This window comes from Zootoca vivipara, chromosome 7, assembly GCF_965207765.1.
Source record: "Zootoca vivipara chromosome 7, rZooViv2.hap1.1, whole genome shotgun sequence".
NCBI lineage: Eukaryota > Metazoa > Chordata > Lepidosauria > Squamata > Lacertidae > Zootoca > Zootoca vivipara.
The window spans coordinates 5,262,373-5,286,796 of NC_142590.1; the positions used below are offsets into that span (position 1 = coordinate 5,262,373).

General features: G+C 44.4%; 1 protein-coding gene across 3 annotated transcripts in view; it reads right to left on the reverse strand.

Annotated features, from left to right (window-relative positions):
* Positions 1 to 24,424, reverse strand: part of RABGAP1L (RAB GTPase activating protein 1 like) — a 132,838-nt gene that overhangs the window by 95,954 nt on the left and 12,460 nt on the right. For all 3 annotated transcript variants that reach the window (XM_035123633.3, XM_035123631.3, XM_035123632.3), the window contains exons 7-14: positions 24,052 to 24,212; positions 23,437 to 23,547; positions 19,738 to 19,804; positions 17,151 to 17,253; positions 16,022 to 16,188; positions 14,049 to 14,169; positions 12,377 to 12,470; positions 10,504 to 10,654 (exon numbers count right to left, since the gene is read on the reverse strand). In XM_035123633.3, the coding sequence (XP_034979524.3) occupies positions 10,504 to 10,654; positions 12,377 to 12,470; positions 14,049 to 14,169; positions 16,022 to 16,188; positions 17,151 to 17,253; positions 19,738 to 19,804; positions 23,437 to 23,547; positions 24,052 to 24,212 (975 nt within the window). The remainder of the gene's footprint in view (positions 1 to 10,503; positions 10,655 to 12,376; positions 12,471 to 14,048; positions 14,170 to 16,021; positions 16,189 to 17,150; positions 17,254 to 19,737; positions 19,805 to 23,436; positions 23,548 to 24,051; positions 24,213 to 24,424) is intronic.

Here is a 24,424-nt window from a genome sequence, read left to right on the forward strand (position 1 = left end):
ACCTTTCTCCCTCCTCCATATGACATATCACCCCTTAACCTTCTCTTCTCCAGGCTAAACATACCCAGCTCCCTAAGCCGTTCCTCACAAGGCATTGTTTCCAGGCCTTTGACCATTTTAGTTGCCCTCTTCTGGACACGTTCCAGCTTGTCAGTATCCTTCTTGAACTGTGATGCCCAGACTATTACTTCCCTTGATCTATATGCTATACTCCTATTCATGCAGTCCAGAATTGCATTGGCTTTTTTAGCTGCTGCACCACACTGTTGACTCATGTGGTCTACCAAGACTCCTAGATCCTTTTCACATGTACTTCTCTAAAGCTAGGTGTCACCCATCCTGTATTTGTGCCTTTCATTTTTTTTGCCCAAGTGTAGTACTTTACATTTCTCCTTGTTAAAATTCATCTTGTTTGCTTTGGCCCAGTTGTCTAATCTGTTAAGGTCAAGATATTTTTATGTAACTATATTCAGCATACAACTATACAGTGGTACCTCGGTTTACAAACTTAATCCTTTCCAGAAGTCCGTTCGTAAACCAAAGCCCTTCTTAAACTGAGGCGCGCTTTCCCTTCTTAAACTGAGGTGCCCTTCCACCGTTAAGCTTCTGTTCGTAGACCAAGGTAAAGTTCGGTAACCAGAACACTGCTTCCGGTTTTGCGGAGTTCGTATACCAAATAGTTCATAAACAGGGCTCTTCTTAAACCAAGAATAGTTGTACACTAAAAGAGACGGTCAACTGCAAACTTCTCTACCAAGCATTTATGTAAACACTAGGTATATATACTTAGATATAAGCAGTTTCAATATTTTGAGTTGTCTTGTTTCAGAATGTTTATTGTATACCAAGCATAGCTGCATCTGAATGGAGGTTGGCCAAGTGACATTTCAAGAATAATTATTTTCAGTTTCCCCAAAATCTGAAAGCCTCTTCCCTGTCCATCCCCCCACCCATATCCTTCCATTTGAACTCAGAAAAACTCCTGGAGATATCTCTGCCAGTCTCCCGTTTTCTGCCAATTAGTTCTCTGGACCACTAAGTCAATCCCAATTCAAAAGTATTGCTATCGCCAAAAGGTCAGAAAGACTCAATGCTCAGAGAGAGAGAAAGAGAGAGAGAGAGAGAGAGAGAGAGAGAGAGAGAGAGAGAGAGAGCAGAGTTTTTGATATTCTCTCTCTCTCCCCCAGCTCCAGGTCAGCACAAGCTAATGATTGGGTTCTGGAGGCCTTGGGCTAAAGTAGAACTAAAGCTGCCAGCTTACCTCACAACACACTCAGCTTCTGGGCTTTCTATTGGCTACCATCAGCAGTGGGTCTCCATGTGCTAGGGCAGGCATCCCCAAACTCCGGCCCTCCAGATGTTTTGGCCTACAACTCCCATGATCCCTAGCTAACAGGATCAGTGGTCAGGGATGATGGGAATTGTAGTCCAAAACATCTGGAGGGCCGGAGTTTGGGGGTGCCTGTGCTAGGGCAAAGCTGGGGCCTCCACTCCTTTCCGCTGGTTGGGTGGGGGTGAATCCTGCACATCATACCAACACACAGCCCAGCCCTTCAGCCAGGGGATGGGAGAGACTGGGTGGTATTCTTTCTGCCATTCTGATTTGGTGGTTTTACTTTGTATTTTTAAATAGTTTTTACCAATAAAATTTGTAACTTTACTTTGCACCAGTTCAACTGCCAAAGACACTTGTTTAAGTATGAAGCCAGATTTCATACCAAGCTTCTCTTGAGCTAGCATACTGTAATAATATTAGCACGTTTAGAGCCCACAGGCTGCAAACACCACCTGGCAGCATGTGTTTGATATCCTGCAGTATCATTGGTAGACAGAGGTTTCACAGGCTCTCCAGTTTTAACTGCCTTGTTTGCTATGATACAAGTCAGTACAACTCTGTGAAAGGTCCCCGTATGCTAAACAGAACATAGAGCACCTCAGAACCGGAATTAGAAGTTATTTAGCTACATCTGTTTAATTAAACTTCATACCCGGGATCCAAAAAGCTATACAGTGGTACCTCGACTCGACAACCAAATTTTTCGACTTACGAGTGGGGCAAATGGCTGCATGCGTACGAATTTCTCGACATCCGAACGGAAACCGCGGCGGTTTTAGATAGGGTTTTTTCGACTTACGAATTTTAGATGGGGTTGCTTCGACTTACAAATTTTTCTGTTTCCAATGCATTCCTACGGGGAAATCACATTTCCAATGGTGCTTTTCGACTTACGAATTTTTTGACCTAGGAAGGTGCCTTCAGAACAGATTAAATTTGTAAGTCGAGTCACCACTGTATATGAATTTATGCACTAGGATTCTTCAAGTCCCACACAAACACACACTGAAACTCCTTGCACCCTCCAAAAGCCTCAACTGAAATGACCGTGCTGGTCCCGTGGGTAATCCGAGAAGCGAGGTCCAGGTCCGGTCCGCGGTCCGAAGAGTCAACGTAGAGTCAGTCTGATGTAGCTGAAGGAGGGTGCAGGGCAGGAAAGCAGACACAGTCAGGAACAGGAACACAGGCAGGATCTGGCAAACAGCAATGTTGCTCCCGCAATCTGGGGTGGGATCTGACCCCCTTTTATCTCTGACGGGGTAATAGCCGGTCCCGATCCCCTGATGACTCACCACCATGTCTCGCCTGAAGGCGAGCACTCCTCCTGCGAGTACTCAGATCTCTCCTTCTCTCAGACCTGAGTCTCTGCAGCTTGGGAGACGCAGGTGCGTTACTAGACCCAGGAGCCACCTCAGCCTCTCCTGACTCAGCCGGTAGTGGGCCAGCTGTTGGAGCCAGGACAAGCTCAGGCCCCTGACTTGGCTCAGCTGATGCCTGTGGCAGAGGATCCGGTGCAGACTGAGACTCCTCTGGTTCCGAGTCCGAGCCCGAGTCCCAGGCCATCACAATGACTCTATTCTTCAGAACCAAATCTAACATAGCATAATAATGAGTAGTAGTCAGAATTTTAAATTGCTGAAACCCACATAGCACAAAAGTACTTTAGGACTACACAATATCAGTCAATACTTGCCATGGGCTTTCATATGATACCTTGCTGGTACAAATAAGTGGAGCATTTCCAAAGCCCTTTATAGGGAAGCAGGGCTGTCTCAAGCATATGCGGCACCAGGGTGCAAAGATCCGCCTGTTGCCCACCCACCCCCCAGGTTGCCCAGTCCCAGGCACGCAGGAGGGCAGAGCCGGCCGGCCACCACACTGTCTCGCTGGCTTGGTCTCTCCCTAACTCGTGACACAGAGCCGCCCCGCAAAAGAGCCCGCCACAGCGCTCCAACCGAAGGGGGGGCTCTTCCCAGGACCCAACTCTCAGGCCCCAGACTCTCGGCCTGGCACCCCTGAGAGCCCAGCGCCCGGGTGCCCGGCACCCCTAGCACCTATGGGTAAGACAGCCCTGTAGGGAAGCACTGGCTAGACACAGACATGTAGTTGAAAAATAGTTTCTTTGAAGCTTATTGTATGTTTCAGTTGCCGCATATTTTATGTGATACACAGCAAATTTTAAGGCTCAGTGATAAATTAGTAGAAATAAATACTGGAAACTATCAGAAGCTGACATACTGCTATTACTCTGGTAACAATAATATCAAAGTGCCTTGGAGGACTGAGCAAGAGACCAAAGGGCACAGAAGAGAGCTGCCACTCCCCTGAAGTTGGTAGCAAAGCTGGGAATGTTAAAAGAATAGATCCGAAGTAAAGGTATTATCAAAGCTGCTGGTAACCAGCATGAAACTGCTGACTGGTAGCAAAAGAAGCAATCAAAATGCTTGGCCTCTAAGGTGCTACTGGAAGGAATTTTTTTATTTTGTTTCAACTACGGCAGACCAACACGGCTACCTACCTGTAACTAGAACTATGGAAGGCACCACATTGAGTCACATGAAATGAATTTGTATTGTGTGCTTTCATGAATTTGGAATCAAGAATATGAAGTTAATTTTTCTGAGTCCACACACAGAGAGACATTATTAGTCACAATGAATTTGATATTGTGTGTTTTGTTCCCATTTTATTATGTATAGGCTGCCTTTCAGGGTTACCTCTTCCAAGGCAGGCCACAACAATTTGGAACACAAAATATTGCAAATCAAACACCACAATGTAAAACATACCGTATCTAAGAGTACAGTACTTGCAGAGTATTTTTCTACCCCCAGAAATGATAGAAAACAGGTAACAAAAATCATACTTTATCAACCTATTGGAAATCTGTGTTTGGAACAATATTCCCAAAAATTATGGGGAAATCAACAATCCAGATAACTTGTGGAAATTGGTCTATATGACTAAGTAAGTTGAGTCAGACACGGATGACTTTGAGCACAGGGAGAGTAGGACATGAAAGACATATAAAAGTGAGCTACGTGAGCTAGCGGCAACTAGGTGAGCTTGAGCCGGGATTGTGCAAGGTGTGAAATCCAGATATGGCAAAGTCAGGCTGAACCTCTGGAGTCACCCCCAATATTAGTTCAGTTAAGCCAATCATAATGCTGACTGTTGAATACTTAAACATGGCTTGCATGCCACACAGACTTTAAGAGACAGAGAGAACCATAACAGATGTCCTCCGTCACATGCAATTCAATTAGGTTGCAATGCAATGCACTGCTTCTCTTAATTATACAAGTACAATGAAGAAGATCTAGCAATATTAAAAATTAATAGCTATGGGACTCCTATGCTACAAAGAAAACACAGGTAACATCAGCTTTACCTGGCCCACTCCACTCCACCAAGGCCACCTGAGCCCCAAGCGACAGCAAAGAATCCTGAAGTACCCACAAGCTATGTACTTGCTCCTTTAGAGAGAATGTAACTCCATCAAGACCAGGCAACCTGCCGTCCATCTAGTAAACCAGCAGGCTCTCTAATCTGTTCTGATAGCCCAATGCCAGGAACACACACTCTAGATCAGGGGTCAGCAAGCTTTTTCAGCCGTGTGGTGGGCCGGACTATATTTTGGAGGGAGAAAAATGAATGAATTCCTGTGCCCTACAAACAACCCAGAGATGCATTTTAAATAAAAGGACACATTCTACTCATGTAAAAACACACTGATTTAATGGGCCAGATTTAGAAGGTCTTAGTTTGCCTACCCCTGCTCTAGATCCCCCTCACAACTGGACAGAGAGCCTGAAAGGGAGCTGGAATCTCTCTAGACACAGCAACTTCCGCTCCCGGACCCTCAAGTCTGCCCTGATGCTGCACCAAGTATTCAGGTGGGCACAGCTGGGGGAGACCCACTCCACCCTGCTTACTCACCCAGGTCTCAGTGGTACAGACCAAAATCAGCATTCTCATCCATCATCAGATCATGGATTGGGGGAATCTTACTCAGAGCCAACCTGGCATTCAGCAACAACAACTGCAGACTCGAGGGCCGGCAAACAGGACAACCGAATTCCCCAGGATGGAGGAGGGGCTGGCACACAGCAGAGTCACTAACTGCCTGTGCCATATGCCTCTTTCCTGGCCTATAGATTATATGAATAGATTCATTTCATAATGTACAAATGCTGGCTTGGAAAGAAACAGGAAAATACACAGTTGGATATACATTGGCTTCAGTGAGATACATCCACAAATATGCAGAATGCTAGATTGAAGGCTTAATATTTTAAGAAACATACACAACCCCCAACCACGAGGTATTTCTATAAAAATGAAGAATGTCAAAAAGAAACGCGGTCACATTCATAAAGCTATATTTTATTGTTATGGCAACTGATTTGCTAAAAGAAAAAAAGGTAATAAAGTTGTTATGGCAACTGGGATCTTAAAAGCAGTCAAAAGTAGAAAAAATAGATCAATCTCAGCCAACTTCTATGACTCAACTTTCAAAAGACCTACACATATTGTTTTATAAAATCTCCTCTAGAGAGCAGAATTAATACATGTCTTCAGTGCTACAGAATAATAGGTGTTGAACAAAGCAAACGTATCAAAACACTGAATAAGAAAACAAATTGGTTTTTTTGTTTAAGTATCTTCAGATTCTAACACACAGTTTTTATTATATATGTACTAGGATTCATTCTGTGATTTAATATATATTCTACAGTCCAATTAGCTTAAATGTGACTCAGTCTGCATCAGACCTCCAATTCAAAATCCTCCAGCTTCTCATGAGATTTCAAAAGTGTGGACATTACTTGTGATAACAACACTGCTGTTTTCAAAAAGTAGGGAAAGCTAGAAGCACCCGATAACAAAGAAAAAGACAGGAAGTTATTCAAAAATCCGTTTTCCTAAGACAGCAATGAAAATAGGAAAAAAGTTTGATTGGCAAGAATCAACAACAGCAAAAGAGAGGAAGGAAGGAAGGAAGGAAGGAAGGAAGGAAGGAAGGAAGGAAGGAAGGAAGGAAGGAAGGAAGGAAGGAGGGCCATCTCAAGCATGTCGGGCGCCGTGGTGCGGAGATTGCTCCGGCGCCCCCGCCCTGTCGGCCTGGCGCCCCGCGCAAGGAAGGAAGGAAGGAATCAAGAAATCTCACCCTTCAATGACAAAGTTCAGGGCAACATAAAGCCCAATTTCATCCTACAAGCTATGTGCTTTGCTAGATTGGTGGTTGAAGATTGACCTATGGTCTTTCAGAAAGTGTCTTGGGTGTGATGGGACTGAATACATGTCTCTCCAGTCCAACACTTGATTCCCACCCACCCACCCCTGCTGCTAAGGGCAGAACTGCATGATACAAAAGGGCTGCTACCAAAAACAGGATGCATGAATCATGAATCATGGGGAGGGCAGGGCCCTGATTGACTCCAGCTACAAAAGCTGAGGCTGTTGAAGAGCTCAGAGACCACCTTACCTACAGCAGCAGATATGTTGTATGTTTATTATTGTATTTTAATTTTATTCTCTTGCTGATTATGCTGTTTTAAATGTGCATTTTATATTTCACTTCCTTTAGTAATGTTTTCTTTTGAAATGCTTAAGATAAAAATGTAGTTGTTGTTAACTTTGCTGCGTTAAATGTGCATTCTGCAGTTGAGCACCTTTGTAATGTTTTATACTGAAATCTTTAAGATAATATTTTAGTTTCCGGTTATATTTCTTTGAATGTATACTTTATATTTGGATTTCTTCTGGATTCTTTTTTTCCTTTTCTTGATGTTTTAATATAGGTTGTAAACCACTTTGGGATTATTAGTTTTTTCTTCAAAATATAAAATGGTATAGAAATGAAATGAATAATACTAATGACGTGCAACAAAACACCGATGACACAGAATGATATTCTCACTGCCCAACTCATTGGAGTTGGAGGTTCTCATTGGAGGGGATGAGGAAAATACAGTGTTGGCATAAGGCAACTTACAACAAAAATCCTCCAACCATTGTTCATTAACTGGCCTTCTTGCCCTCAAACATTTGGGATCCCACATGACCAATCTATAGTGCAGAAGCTTCTAGAGCCTCAACAAGGAATTGTGTGTGTGCTCTGCTCCCTACCCTTCCCTTTGATAAAGACTTTTCTAGAAGAATGTACATGTTCCTGCCTAGTTCTCTTCCTAACTTACACAAAGGCTCAATGAGAAGGAGAATGTACAAACATCCACTTAAACAGCGATAGGTACCCAAAAAAAGTGCATTTGGGATGATAGCAAGCTTTGCTAGCTAAGGTTGGGAACAGTATAATTTGGCCAATAACGATAATTTGTAATTAAAAAGAAAAAATTTTAAAGGAGATGAAAAATTCAGAAAGCAAAGCAGACAGGCAAATAAGACTTAACTTCATACATTGGTCAAGTGAAAAGCCTACCAGAAAAAAAAAAGAAGTTTCAGCTGGCACTGGAATGCAACCAAAGTAGGCACTAAAACAGCGGTCCCCAGACTTGACCGGCGTTTGGGCCGGTTCCCACCGCGTCGATCGCGCGGTGGGCCGGAGGATGGGGAGCGCGCGCCTGTGCGGGCCGGCGGGCGGGGGAGTGCGCGCCCGTGCGCATGCGCACGGGCACTTACTGGCGCGGCGGCGCGCTTCCAGGGTGGAAAAAGCGCCGAAAATCTGTTGTGCACATGCGTATGGGCCTCCCCCGACCCGGAAGTGCACCAGAAATGACCTCTTCCGGGTCGGGAGAGGCCCATACGCATGCGCACAAAGGATTTTCGGCGCTTTTTCCCCGACCCGGAAGAGCACTGCCGCGCTGCGCGCCATAAGAGCGGGCGGCGGGGGTCGTCGCAGGCCGGATTGGCAGGCCAATTGGGCCGTATCCGGCCCCCGGGCCGTAGTCTGGGGACCCCTGCACTAAAAGAATGTCCTAGGATAGGGAGTTCCATAGCTGGGCACATAGCAGGAAAAATATTTTATTGTATCCTCATGAACTGCACTTCAGACCGTGATGGTACTAACTTTTGTCTCTCTCCAGCTGACCTAAGCAAGCAAGCAGCATTGTGTGGGCTGTATATTTTTTAGTAAAGTTTAATTTCTGCTTTGCCAATATTACAGCTTCAGCTTGGAACATCTTTCAGCTACCTCAAATCCACTTAGAATTTTATGTCTCCTTTTCATCTAAAGCAGGTGAGGCAGTAGAGGTTCTAGAACTAGTGCTTGAACACAGTAATGAGCTGGAAGGCCAATAAAGAGACCTAAGGCAGACAAGCACTGTTTATGAGTTGTTTGTCCATCTACCGTATTGGCCCAAATATAAGCCATACTTTTTTTCTGAATTCAGGCCATGAAAAGTTAAAGTGCGGCTTGTATTCGCAATCTTACCATGTGGCTCCCCCTCCCCTCCCCCCCGGGGAAGCAGCCTGGGAGCACGGGGCAGCGGCAAGCCACCCACCCACTGCTCCCAAGCCTCCCCCAGCTGCCTAAGGAAGGGGAGAGGGGGAGGCCGCTGGCAAAGTGGTGCGGCTGCTCTCCCCCCCCCCCCGGAAGCAGCCCAGGAGCATGGGGCAATGGCGCACAGCCTGCCCGCCGTTCCCAAGCCTCCCCAGGCTTGGGGAGGTAGTACCAGGAAGCGGGCAAATAAGCCTTGAATTTTAAATGTGTGGCTTATTTGTGGGTGCGTCTTATATTCAGGCCAATATGGTAATTAGGCAAAATACAGCCTATTTTGGCCAGGGTTCTTACACTCCCCTTAAAAGAGCAGGTCCATAGGTAATCTTAGATCCAGCTCTGTCACTTGAGGCACACAACAGCCTTAGTGGCACAGAGCACTTTTTTTTTTGCTTATATATAAACTACACTACTACTGGATAAGAGAGAGCTTTGTGACAATTATCCATGTGCTGGGGAGCTGTGAGTTGTACTACTGCAATGTACTACTGCAATCGAACTACTTTGAAACACCAACTACTCCAAAATAGGTAAGCAAGATTATTGATGGGAACTGGCAGGTATCATTACATTACAGCAGTGCTTGTCATATACACTAGCTTCCAGTCCCAAGTACACAGCTAACTTCACCTAGCACTAAACAAAAAATGGAAAAGGACGCTATGCAAGAATGGAGTGGGTAGAGGGAGTGTGTACACCCTGCAATTTGTTTCCAATCCTCCATCTAAACTAAGCTTTTGTGTAACCTGTACTTGCCAACTATTACTTCCTAACTATCATTCCCCTCAATCCACTGCGAATTTTATCCTTTTTTTACTTGTGCTTAATCCATGTTACTTCAGTCTTAGGTATAGCTAGCAACATACTTTGTACAGTGCCAGAAACATTGTTGGTGCTAAGTGAATGACACAGTTATATCCTTCTCTGCTGAATTTATTAGATTAATAACCTTGTTCACCTAAATTCTGGATAGGTAATAACAGACTGGGAGGTATTGGCCCAATAGGATGTAGAGACTCATACTGAGGAAGTGCTGGACTACATCAGGTTCTGCACTGACAATGTGACACAGAGGCGCCGGATAAAGATCTACCCAAACAGGAAGCCCTGGATGACAAGGGAGGGCCAGGGGTTGCTAAAGACAAGAAATACTTCTTTCAGGAGTGGAAATAGGTTGCTGTACAGTTTAGCCAGAGCGGACTTAAAGAGAGGTATCCGTGTGGTCAAGGAGGTGTATCGACAGCGGTTGGGGAATCACCCACAGAGTAACAATACTAGGCAGGTGTGGCGAAGTGTACAGGAATTGATGGGGTATAAATCCAAAGATTCCCTGGCAGGCAAGGGAGGGGCATCCCTTGCAGAGGAGTTGAATGTCTTTTGTGCCCGTTTGGAAGCAACAACTGCAGTGACACCTGTGGAGGCTTTGCCACCCACCATCACCACAGTCACCATCATCAGTACAAAGGAATGTAGTATTTAATGCGGAAGAAGGAGAGATGAGGAAGGTGCTGAAGGGAATCAACTCAAGGAAGGCTACAGGGCCGGATGGGGTAGCTAATTGAATCAAATCTGTGGGTACCCACAGCAAGCAGTAAAGTATTCTAGTGAAAATTTCTTTTTTAAGATATAGCTCTATTGTTGCACATGCAGAATGATCTGATTTAATATACAAAGACATCATATCAATGAACATTTTCGAAAGACTCACCTTTGTGATGAGAATTCTGTATTTTTCCAACATCGCCTGGTTATCATGGCATCCTGCTAGTAACTGCCATACCTCAGCTCTTAATGCCTCTGGAACACCACGCTTCACCAGCGAAGACAGTCCTTTTGGTCTCACACTAAGGTTACTATGCCTAACGAAAAGGTAGGAAAGTTGTTGCTTATTTGAACAGTGCAAGCCTAAATTATACACACACCTTCTACAGAAAGTCACTTTGAAATATTCTAATATAAAACAGGAAAAATAGATTTGCCATAACAAATTCTCAACTATCCTGGTGATGAGAAGACAGTAGGAATGGTGACACTCCTGTACGTACTATATTGTTCCATCTATAGGGTGCCCCCATGTATAAGACATGCCCCCCATTTTTGGGGACTGTTTTAAGAAAATGAGGGGAGATGGCCCAAAATTGTTGAGCCTCTTCCCCCAGGCAGCTGCAGGCAGGAAACACTCCCTAGATTGTTTCCCACCCACAGTGGCATCGGAGGAATTTGTGCTCCTGCCCGCCATCCGGTGGGTGGGAGCGCAACCTCCTCCGATGCCGCCACGTGCAGGAAAGGATCCAGGCAGCGCCCGCCACGCGCAGAGGCACCGGGGAAAGTTGCACTCCCACCAACGAGCAGCTGTGGACAGGAAATGCCCCCAGATCGCTCCTCGGTTGCTGCCACGCTCCTGCCAACCAGATGGCTGGCAGCACCCCACTTCTTCCTCCACCCCACCCCACTATCCATGTATTGGGCGACTCCACTTTTTTGACATGATTTTTGAGTCAAAAAAACCTCGTCCAATACACGGAAAAATACGGTATATGTCAAAAGGGAGAGCTTAATATTCTGACATCAGAATATATGCCCAATTACCAACTCTTGCAGCGTCTGGGACGTTTTAGTTTAGAGGAAAGGCCAGTAAGAGGCGAGAAGATAGAATTTCATAAAATTATAAAATAAAAAGTTTTTTCTTCCTCTCCCATAACACTAGGACGCAGGAACATGCAATGAATCTGAATGTTGGAAGATTCAGGACTGATAAGAGAAAGTAATTCTTCATGCAGCTCATTGTTAAACTATGGAACTTGCTCCCACAGGAGGCAGTGATGGCCGCCAACTGAGATGCTTTTAAAAAACAATTTGACAAATTCATGGAGGATAAGGGCTATGAACGGCTACTGAGCACAATGGCTATGTTCTACCTTCATGCTAGGAGGCAGGAATGCTTCTGAATACCAGTTGTTGGAAGCCATGGGGTGGGTGGTTGCTCTTATGTGCATGTCCTGCTTGCCTGTTTCCCGCAGGTATCTGGTTGGCCATTGTGAGAGCCAGATGTTGAGCTAGATGGGCCCTTGGCCTGGTTCAGCAGGCTCTTCTTTTCTGTTTTCTGTTCTTAAACAACTATACTGAGGAAGGGGTGCTAGACCATATAACAATTGCATCTCAATGACATAAAAGCATGAGATTAAACCAATTTGGATAACCAACTTGTAAGTCTCTCAGTAGCCTATTATTTACAAGTAAACTCCCATGCTCTGAGTCCCCCTTGTAATAGAAAAGAGAGGTACTGACAGGGTAATTCAGGCATCTAATCACAGCAAGTCCAAAGGAAAATTGACAGAACTATGCATCACACACAGGCTTCTGTGGCCTGTCCTAAAGCATGAAAAATGTGATACCACATCAAGCACCTTCTTCTCTCCCCATCCCCAAGTACTGTTGTTTTTTTCTTGCTTTCAGTTTTACGCCAAAGAAATGGAGTGAGATAAACTCCTAGGTAAATTATGCTCAAGTCTTTAAAAAAGTTACTTTTCTAATCAGTCACTGTTCACTTCTCTTGCAAATTATTTCTAATTCATTCTTACCATCTTCCAAGCAATTCTCCCCATGAATACAAGATCTTCTCTGGGCAATCCTTTGATACATCACCAGTACCACTTGAGAGTTCATTATCGCTCTCTATATCAGAAAAACCCAAGACATGAACATACTTATCAGTGACATGGTCACAAGAGATTCTTATTCCATTGCACACTTCTTATAACTCTGTAAGGAAAACTAGTGCAAGGCAGAACACAAATTAGTTTATAAAACTAATGTAGTTAAGGGGTGTAGTTTGGTTCACAGGATCCCTGGCAGAAAGTGTGTGCCAGGTTGGTGGTAGTGCAACTGTCACTTCGGAAGAAGAAGTCTGCTCCCAGCAGTCCTATTCCATCTATTCTGTTCCAACTACTCCCATCCTCGCCACCGTCGCCGGCCTCCCGCCGTGCCCCCCCAGCCCTCCCCGCCGCTGCCAGCCTCCCCAGCTGCCGATCCGGCCATAGGGCCGGATCGGGCCCATCGTCGCCGCTCCCACCGGCCTCCTACCGGCTTCCCCACCTGCCGATCTGGCCATAGGGCCAGATCGGGCCCTCGCAGCTGTCGCCGGTCTTTAAAGTGCCTTTTTTAATGCCCCGGAATGAATTAATCCATTCCCAATGCATTCCTATGGGAAACATCATTTCGACTTACGAATGTTTCTACTTACGAATGTGCATTCGGAACAGATTAAATTCGTAAGTAGAGGTTCCACTGTATTTCTAAGCCTCTCTTTAAACAGGAGTCTTTTGCTGCTCTGCCAGAGATCACTCAGTCTGTCAAATTGTATCTCTGCCCAGCTGTCAGCTTGTATCTCAAAGTTACTCTATTGAATAGCAACCAGACATAATTGTATCCAATATGTATCCAAAAGAAGGGAAATCTCTTGTACTGTATTTCAAAATTGCTAAATAGTCTCCATTAGCTGCTACTACTGTGCTCTGCTCCCATTCTGCCTGTCCACAGAAAATGGAAGCCAACTTCCTTTTTTGCTTCCGTTTTGCCAGATCAATTGATTTAAATCCAATTGCTTCTTTCATGGAATCATAGAGTTGGAAGAGACCACAAGGGCCATCCAGTCCAACCCCCTGCCAAGCAGGAAACACCATCAAAGGATTCCTGACAGATGGCTGTCAAGCCTCTGCTTAAAGACCTCCAAAGAAGTCTTTAAAGCTTCTTTAGAGCTGTATTTGGTCTTTACCTCTAATTGGAAAATCTACTGCTTACGGTGACAGCATGTGGCTTCGGCTGTAGGGTGCAATGAAGCCGTAAGCAGACTCAAGCCTCTTCCCTTCCTCCTCGCAAAGACGGCAGCGAGGAGATCAGGGTCGGCGAGTTCCCCGACGCTCCACTGGACCCCTGGGGTCCCCACTCAACCGTGGGGTTTTTTTTTCAGAGGGGGTGCCTAGCAGGATCTACTCTGGAGCTGTTTCCAGCCCACTACCTACAGAGATAGGTAGCGGTTGTAGTGGAAGATGGACGCAGGGGGCTAACAAAGCAATTCATCACCAGGAGAATTAAAAGACAGAGATGACAAACAGCATTTATGGATAACCGGTTACCCCCAGAAATTATGCATCTCTCCTATTTGACGTACATCCCTGGCAAGCAAAATTAGGAAGAGCTATATTTAATGGAGTACATTACAGCCTGTACAGGTATTACTGAAGTTAGCTTTACCCTCTTTTGCCTCATCCTCGTGTGATGGGCTGCCTGGTTCTTCCTCTCTTTCAGAATCTTTCTGAAGACTCAAGACTTCATAAATGGCATCTCCAGCATTTGGGTGACCTTTCTCTTCACTCTAAATATGACAAATACATTTCAGCCTATTGTTGTTATTTATTAAATTTATTGGTCACTTTGCCACAGCAGCTCAAAATAAGTTACAATGTTTTAAGAAAAAAAACAGTTCGAAAGCACGTCAAGTGCAAATAGATAAATAGGTACCGCTCCGGCGGGAAGGTAAACGGTGTTTCTGTGCGCTGCTCTGGTTTCGCCAGAAGCGGCTGAGTCATGCTGGCCACATGACCCGGAAGCTGTCTGCGGACAAACACCAGCTCCCTCGACCTATAGAGCGAGATGAGATCGCAACCCCAGAGTCGTCCGGGACTGGACCTAACGGTCAGGGGTACCTTTATCTTTACCTAACCTAAGGGTTACCAGAACATAGGCAACAGAAAATGAGGCTATCCCTGTCCAGATACAAGCATAGATGGGCCACCAGCCATACCTGATGGACGACACCCTGTATCACCGAGGCCACTTGAGCCTCAAGCGACAGTGATGGACCCAGACATACCTCAAGACTACGTACTTGCTCCTTCAGAGAGAGTGTAACCCTGTCAAGAGCAGGCAACCACCCATCCAACCAGTCTAGGGAATCACCCACTAACAATGACTCAGTCTTATCTGGATTGAGCTTCATCTTATTGGCTCTCATCCAGTCCATTACTAAGGCAAGACATCTGCCCAGCAAATCCACTGCCACACCTGCAGACATAAAAGAGAACCATAGCTGTGTGTCATCAGCATACTGACAATGTAGTCCAAAATTCTGGATGATGCCACTCAGCAGTTCCATTTAGATTTTAAACAACATGGGGGATAAAATTGAGTCCTGTAGAACCTCACATGGATAATCTAGATCAGAACTCTTAGAATCTGTTTCATTTTCTCCCAAATTCCCACCACTTATGCCAGAGGTGCGGCACTTCAGGCCCTGGGGCCAAATGAAGCCCTCCAAGCCTCTCTGTCTCAGGACTCTCCCCAAACGGCACCTTTTCTCTGCAGGTAATGCTATTTTGCCTGCCTGGATAGCAGAGGGTATATGAGTGTGTAGAAAGCAGCATGCAGAGGGAAAACGTACATCCACTGCTCCAACCACTTTTGCATGTTGTGTGCAGATTTCTGACCCTCTATGGCTTGGAACCCGTTTAAAAACAAAACAGAACAAAACAACCCTATTCCCCCATGCAATTATGGCTCTCCAGACCTCGGTTTGGCCCTTAGCAAAGGTTGTTTTAGTGTAGCACGACTGGTTTCTCCACACTGGGTGCCAGCATTTGGGGTGCCACAACAATGATGTAGAATAGAGCACAATAGGCAGGGGAATGCCAAATTTTAGTGTTGCAGTGCACCACTGAAATCTGAAGAGCCCAAAGTCTGCCACTGCCCTTAGGACTCTCACCAGACGATGCCCTAAAATGACCATGCTTTGCAACTTCCTTGACTTTCTTTGCCTGGCTGGAATGTGTCATTTACCTCTGATAATGGAAGGTGAAGCTAAATATCTGCAAGTGAATCCTAAACTCACTTGGTATTCCTCTGCTGGACTACAGCAACTGAACCACTTCAACAATTTACGTCTTGGTCAGCCATTACATTTTCCTGAAAAGCCACTCCAAGTAGGGGGTGAAGGTGGCAGGCCAAGTTTGCAGTTCCCAAAAAGTCTTCCAATTAGCTGTAAAGACACAGGCATTCACCCCTCTATGCCCCTTTTTTGCTACTGGGTTGACAACTGCAGGCCAAACACCATTCCTTTAGAGGCCACGTTCTACCTAGGGGCTCCAGTTGGGCAGTGAAGAATCATTTCGTATTGTCTTTTAAATATGTTTTTTACCCTTGTTTACTGAAAGGGGGGGGGAGAGGATTACCTGTTTCAGTTTCATGTGGAATGTTTCTGTGAAAGTTTTTCTGCTGAAATACCAGAAGCGCTCATTGGCAGGATACACACGTACAAGTGTCTCCAGCAGAAAACGAACTGGCTCAACCACTTCTGTGACCACCATATCTACAGCCACAGTCATGTACACACACTTATCTGTAGTACATAAAATAATTGACGATTAAATGTTATAGCATAAAGGTATTTAATAACATTGGAAACAAGATCAAAAATACTCTGACAGTTTTCTCTTGTCTAAACTATGAGTTGCTACTGTTTCATGCCCCCCACCCTCTAAATCACCATCCCCTTTTTTTCTGGAACTCTCCACATTTCACTTTTTTTGTAAAGGTTTAAATAGCATTTAAACTGCTCCCAGGCTTTTGACGTCTGATATTTCTCTTCCCCTTGTGTTTCCTCCCTTTCTCTAACTGTCTTGCTTTTCTTATCTGAACCCTTGACATAGGTTTGGTACTTTCAAACTGAATCACAGTACACCTAGTGTCAAAGCACTGTTATGCTATTGTCCAATTCAGTGCATGAAGCATGCTCCATACAGCTGGAGGTTACACTAGTTCCTCAACCCACTTGTGAAGGGAGGGGTTTGCCAATTGTATTATTGAGCTAAATCTGATCATATAGTTGCATTGTATAAGTCTGATTGTATGGCTTAGCCCCCCCCCCAATATCTCTGGGATGTCTTGCTTAAAATGCTTTTTTTCTTTGCCTCTCTCTGTGTGCCAAAGGGTAATGTAAGCAAAAGGAACAGGATGCCCAGCTTGCTATCAAGGCCGGATGACTGTCTTGTCTGATGCTAGCAGTCTGACAAAAAGAGCAGGCAAGATAGATAGGAATTCAAGCCCCCACTCGAGGATGCTACCGGGGTAGCATGAGTCAGCATGTGTTTATGCACAGGACCGGACACGGATCTTCCTTATATGTACTTGTGACCCCCTTGCGTGCGCACATTTACAGAGGAGGGGGAAATGAGCCCAAGAAGTGTATAAGAAGCTTTGCAAATTTGTGTTTCTTTACTCTTGTTGTGAGCTGATCACCAAGAGTCTCTAGCAATTATATAAAGTAAAAAGTTTACAAATAGCATTAAAATGCATAATTACCTTTAGGAGTTTCCTCATTTAGTACTACAAAGGTAGGTGTATTAGGATTCCAAATCCCAGTAATAATATATGCTTTTCCATCAAAGCTTTTCCCCATGGACTCCTAATAACACAAACATTCAAAAGGATAAACTCTAAATTTTCAATTGTTTATCTAAACTACCCTCTGGTAAGGCTGTTCATTCTAATTGCAATTTTCCAAGTTAGTGTAGGAGCTTAGTACAAATAAAGCTAACATGTTGCCCTTCTGGCTGGCAGCTTCACATTTCAGGTACAAATTGTATACAGTTTGCAGGCCCCAGGCATCACGTGATACTTCTGAAAATAATGGTATCAGTGATAAGATCTGCCTAGCTAGTGCAGCAGAGTAACGTCAGAAAAGTTGATGGTTCTTACCACAAATATGCAATTGTATAAATTTACTCATAAACAGTTTAAATGACTTAAGCTAGCCTTGCCAGCTCCAGCTGGGTTGTAGAAGAGCAACTCCCAGGTCATTTCCAATTTCCATAAAAGTACTTCCATGTGGAACATGGAGCTAGTAGCCAGAAATTCACTATTGTTTCTGCACTAAGTAGGAGCAGAGCATTAGGTACAACAAATGATATATATTTTAGAAGATAGTGCTAATGGATAGTGACAACAGCTCCAATCCTAACATTTAAGCAGTCTAATTGTGTAATTTACAATCAATTCACAATTATAGCATACAAAAAATCTGCCCAAGGCACACCGTAGAATTAATGGTATGAAGAGATGCAGAAAATGTTAATAGTGTCAAGGAATCATTCCCTATCCAACTTGGTACGAAGACTTGTTAATAATTATATATATGACGTAATGTATTTAACTCGCTGCAAAATTGAGTCAGAAAATAAATATATTAGAAAGACAAATGTAACTTTTGTTGAGTAGTGGAGTCAAGTTTAAAGAGGTGTCAAAGTACCTCTCTAGGGTCAAGTTATTATTTTATTTTATTTTTGCAAAGGAAACAATTCTGCAAGCCTGCAGCAGAAGCTGATTGTTGATAACTTAGTGTTGATAACTGGCTTTGCTTCTGATATTTTCACACCCAAATATACATACACCTGAGCAGTTTTAGAAACTTTTGCAAGGGTTGTAACATTTTTTAATGTGATAATGGATGAACAGGAACACACATTCTTGCAACATTTCAAACATTCACAGGCATACACACAGGCAAGCAGCACATATGAAGAATGAGGAGAGCGGCAAGAATGATGGTTGAACCAGAGCTCAGTTCACTGGCATGTATGGCAATTATTAAAAATGTGAAGCCACAAGAATACCAGCTTCACACCACAGCTGAATATCTCATCTAAGGATCCTCTTTTGAAACATTCATCTTTGCCCTTAAGAGTCTTCACACCCCCAGTTCCTTTCTAGGGAAAGGACCCTCTCATTCCCCTCCTTCTCCTGCAATAATCATATATACTCTTCACTGCAAATGCAGCTCACTCCAAAGAACAGCACAATAGTTACTTGTAAGCAATCCTAGCCAACCATAAACAACTTTGTTAAGGGGATGAGGGAGAATGATTCTAGCCTGGCGTATGAATCAAGCAAGAGACCTTTCTCAGCAGCAGATAGATCTGCTTCGAAAAAAGCAAGCCCGTTGGTGATATCTCCTGGGACATCACATGAAAAATCATAAGAAAGGGAGCCTCTTTCGTGAGGGGCTCAGCTTCATGCAATAAAATGAACCAATAATAGACTCCAGAGGATTTCTGATGAAACACAACCGTTACTGAGACATATTCTCGGAAACACTTACAGTACCATTAAGAAGCATGGGGATTTCAATTTCCACCCTGGGCAAAAATATGTTCATTCAGGTGGATTTTGCAATAATTACTTTGGATACCGTAACATTATTTAAAAAGAAAATAAATTAAGAACTGCATTAACAGGTGCTGGTTTTGACCTTTAAAGCCCTATGCGACTTGGGACCCTCGTACCTACGGGACCGCCTCTCCTGGTATGCCCCGCGGAGGACCTTAAGGTCCACAAACAATAATATTCTGGAGATCCCGAGTCATAAGATGGCTAGATTGGCCTCTACTAGAGCCAGGGCCTTTTCAGTACTGGCCCCAACCTGGTGGAACGCTCTTTCCCAGGAGACCAGGGCCCTGCGGGATTTGTCATCTTTCCGCAGGGCCTGCAAGACAGAGCTGTTCCGCCTGGCCTTTGGGTTAGACTCAGCCTGACCCCTGTGTTTTTCTCCCTCATGGCTTGGATTTATGGCCTACTTGAAATGAGGCTGCACTTTAAATTTTAATTCTGTATTTTAATCTGTATTTTAACTAATTGTTTTATGTTTTATTGTGGTTCTGTTGGTGTCAGCCACTTATGGCCTACTTGAAATGAGGCTGCACTTTAAATTTTAATACTGTATTTTAATCTGTATTTTAATTAATTGTTTTTATGTTTTATTGTGGTTCTGTTGGTGTCAGCCGCCCTGAGCCCGGTTTTTGACTGGGGAGGGCGGGGTATAAATAAAAATTTATTATTATTATTATTATTATTCCTGCAGTCTCTACTAGTTACATATAGTAATAATACTTGCCATATCCAGTAAGTGCATTTCACTGTTTTTGACATTTCGACCTGGACTTAGAAGCATCCCAAAGCACCTACAAATGATATACAGAAAGCAACAGAAGAGTCACTTAAAAAAAGAAAGAAAGCTGATTTTTATCAATATATTATCAACTACTATTTTCCAAGTCTAAAGCTATGTATCCATTCTTGCGGCCTAAGAGTGTACATGTTTTTCTGAGAGGTGCAGTTTAACATGTGTTGGCTCGTCCCTTGTCCTTCATGGGGTGGTGGAACAGGAGAAGAAAATTTGTCCAGGAGGTAATTAATACTCTTTAAAAACTGAGGGATAATCATAGAATTGTAGAGTTGGAAAGGTCCCAGAGGGTCATCTAGCCCAACCCCCTGCAATGCAGGAATCTCTTTTTTTCCCAAATAATATTTATTGATTTTCAAACATTTCAAAATACAAAAATTCACAAAAGCAAAAACAAAAAGGCAAAAAGAAATAAAAATAAGACATAGACAAAAAAGAAAAAAAGAAAAACATATCAATTCTTACATTAACTTGACATTGTGGACTTCCTCGATTCCCCCCACACTGGGTCCATTTTTAAATCTAAATTAAGCAATTTTCATTTTATCATCTTAAATCATTCTAACACAATTTTTCCATTATCTCACAACCAATTCTAATCTACAAAAAAAAATCAACTATCCTCAACCTAAAATTCATTAATCAATCCAAATCTAAATTTGTGTGTGTGTGTGTGTGTGTGTGTACAGTGGTACCTCTACTTACGAATAACTCTACTTACGAATGTTTCTACTTACGAATGGAGCTCCATCCACCATCTTAGATGCGGTTTAGATAGGATTTTTTCTACTTACGAATTTTTAGATAGGGTTGCTTCGACTTACAAATTTTTTCTCCCAGTGCATTCCTATGGGATTCGACTTACAAATTTTTTCGACTTACAAATGTGTGTTCGGAACGCATTAAATTCGTAAGTAGAGGTACCACTGTATATATAATCTGAGATTTCTTCCTATTAAATTACAGTCATTGGTATGCAATGTTCCCCTTAATATTTAGTTGCCCAAAACTTATTATCTTCAACCCTGGTTTTTAAAAAAAATCTGGAAAAAGCAAAAAAGCATATAAAAACAAATACAAACCAGTTGCAGCTCTATGGGTGGTGTTTTGTGTGTGTGTGTGTGTGTGTGTGTGTGTGTGTGTGTGTGTGTGTGTTTAAATCATACTGCAGGGGGAAAGTTTCCTATATGAAACAATCTGTTTAAAATCTTATGAGAAGGTTGCCACCTAGGGTAGTTTCTTTTTCAGTGCAACTTAAGAAAATGTGTTCAGAAGTCTTGTTTTATTATTAAGGGAAGTGGCAGAGCATATGCCCCCACCGCCTGGAGCAAAAACATGGGGCGCACCACTGAAGGGGCATGGCATGGAGGGAGCCCGCTGTGCCCAAGCGAGAGAATGCTGTCTTGGTAGCATCCTTGCACGGCAGTGCCCAGCTGAGGATAGGGACAGCAACTCTGCCACCGATTCTCCTCTCCCCACCCCTGGTTCAGGCTTGACCCGAGAGTGGAGCTGCCAGCTGCAGCTCAGCCTGGCAGCATCCTCCCACATGCAGCCCAGTGAAAGAGAGGAGCGCCACCATAGTAACACTGCTGACGACTCTCCACTCCGCCCCCAGGTCAGACCTGACCCGGGAGCAGAGCTGTGGCTGGGCAAAAGGAAGCTGACCACTCCTTCGAGCACAGTCCAGTGGAGGAGAGGGGTGGGTGGGGAAGCTGCTGCCAACTCCCCCCCCCCGGTCTGGTCTGACCTAGGAGTGGAGCTACGGCTGGGTGGGAGCTCCCTCGCATGCTAGAGCCAGGCTCCAATGAAGGAAGTTGTCATGGGGGCACCTGATTGTGCCCCCTTCAGCCTCCACACACCACACACACACCATGCTACTGGATTAAGGGAGGAAACTAATAGACACAATGTGAGATCCATGAAGGGATCTCCAGAAATCTTTCTCTTTGCTCCCAGGGGTGTGCATTTAGGTTGGTTCTGTGCATAGCAGGGAGAAAGACTGACTGGGCAATATATTGGTAAATTGTCTGAAACCGGTAAATTGTCTGCCTACCTGTGCTTTTGCCATCTGCAGGCCATTTGAGCTGGGAATACTTTGCAGCTCCCTGACCACCACGAAGTATTGCCAGCTCAAAATGTCTGAAATCAGGGCAGGGAGGGGTGGTCATCCCAGGCACAGTTTGGGGGACACATTTTGCTCTTCACGCTGCCCTGTCAACCCAGCACTGCACTGCAAAGCTGGGTTGGCATCTGACAGTCCTATCCCAGCTTCACAAAGCCACAGAGAGCTGCCAGGGGCAGCGTGAAAGGTACACTCGCATTGCCCTCGCCGCTGCTTCAGGGGACTTCCACACCGCCCTGGTGGAAGGCGCACGCACGCCACACTGTCAGGGTGCAATGCTGCCACTTGCAGGGCTGGAAGAAGCCACGTTTCCAAATGAGCTTCCCAGAGCACACCAGTACTGCTCTTGGGTTACACAGGGGTTGCCAGGGCAGCATGAGTGCACCCTGAAGCAGTGGCAAGGGCTGGGCTGCTGGGCTGGGCTCCCTCTGCCTCCCGCTGTGCATGATGCGCCCCAGGCAGCAAGAGCACATGCTATGCCCCTGCCTGAACGCTATACTGGTTTCAGACAATTTGCCAATATATCCCCCAGCTCTAGTGGTGGAAGACAACTTCTCCATTTCTATAGCCCCACAATGGATGTTTCTATAGCCCCACAATGGATGGAAAAACCAGGGCCGGCCTGGTTTTAGCTGGTTTAGCTATTAGCTATCAGGGCTGGCCCTGCGGCCAGGCTGGGTGGCGCGGGGCACCACAGCGCCGGCCCGCCAGGAGGGCGCCGTGAGCTGCGCCCGCCCGCCCGCTGGCCAGCCCGCCGGTCCGCCGCGCAGCTGTGCCCATGGCAACTGCGCTGTGCCTGCCCGCCGCGCAGCAGCGCCTGTGTCAGCCGCGCTGCGCCCGCCCACTGCGCTGGGAAACGGGGTGGGGGGCGCCGGAGGGGAAATGGGGCGGGGGGGCGCTGGAGGGATCCGTCGCTCCACGGCGCCAGGGGCGCTTAAGACGGCCCTGTTAGCTATACAAATACGGTTACTATGGATATCAGTATTGTATATTTATGTTGCTTGATTGTGTATTTGCATTTTCCTTATTGTAAACTGCCTCAAGAACTGTGGACAGTAAGTGGTTTAATAAAGAGACTAAATAAATTAAATAAATTCAGGGAAAAGCTAACAAACAATGAGCCTGCAGGATCCATTTAAAAACGAGAGAGGATGTGTGATGCAGATGTTGGTGAAAGGGACACACTAAAAAGGCAGGTAGCCCACCATTCTCACCTTCCCTGGTGGCAGACAATATGGGGTCAATCAGCAGGCAGGTTTATACAGGTCTAGGGGGTCCTTCAAATAATCTGTTCCCAAAGCAATGCGTTTCCAGTCCCAATTTAAAGTACTGAAGACCAGTACTTTAAACTGGGACTAGAAACAAATTGATAAGCCATTTAGATTATGATGGATTGAAGCAGAACATATTCATTATCATTTTTTGGTTTGGCTAGGCCAATACCACCTTGCAAGGTCATTGAAAATATAATTAAAGAGCATTTCAACACTGATAGTTTCAAGCAATACCTTTCAATTGCTAATTCTTTGTTGGAAATCTGTTGTACAGTGATCACAACTTTCTTCTCAACTCCCTGTTTCAGTTTGAAATAAAGTTTCTCTCTGTCCTTTGGTACTGGGCTAAAGAAAATTTCATAAGAATAACAAATCATTAGCATCCATTTAGCAATCATAGACTATAATATAGAAAACTATTACAAAATGTCTGCTGTAAATTCAAGACCATTTGCTTCAGGAAAAACTGAATAACTTCTAAGGAAACCCCAAAAATATACTCCATTATATTTTATACAAGGTGAAGTTCACTGTTCAGAATATTGCTTCTTTTGTTCTTGCACAGCTTCTGATGTGCAATTTGTTGGGGCCAATGTTGTTTCCACATTGTTACAGGCTTTTAGCCTGGATCAGACCCACTGGACTATCAGGTACCAGGAAAGACAATCTATTACCCCCCCCCCCGTCCCTTCATGCTGGCACCCTAATAAGCAACATTATGTATGCTGTTCTGAGCTCCTTAGAGATGGGCACCCAACAATTTTAACAAACTTTGCAAAAGAAATTTAACTATACAGATGAAACAGCTGATCTTTTTAATGAGTTTTAAAAAAAACTTCTTCCATTTACCTGAAGTTTCCTTTACCATCATCTTCTTTGACCTCTAAAGAAACACTGAAAGTGAATGTATCACTGTCAGGAGTTGGAACAATAGTGTCCTTTATGTGATCTGATGCTTGTTTGGAGGAACGTTTGAATGCTGTTGAAAAACTATACAAAATTCGGCTGACCTAAAATTGCACCAAAAGAGGAGGGAGGAGGAGGATAGAAGAGAAGTGGGGAAGACTGTGATTAAGCCAATAATTTATGATACAAAAAGCTAAGCATGCAAGTGGAACACATTAGCCGAAGTGGTTATCTCACACTACTGAACAGCTTTGGCTCAAAGAAATTCTAGCACAACAGACAGGACAATTGTGAAACAAAATGTTGGGATCAAACC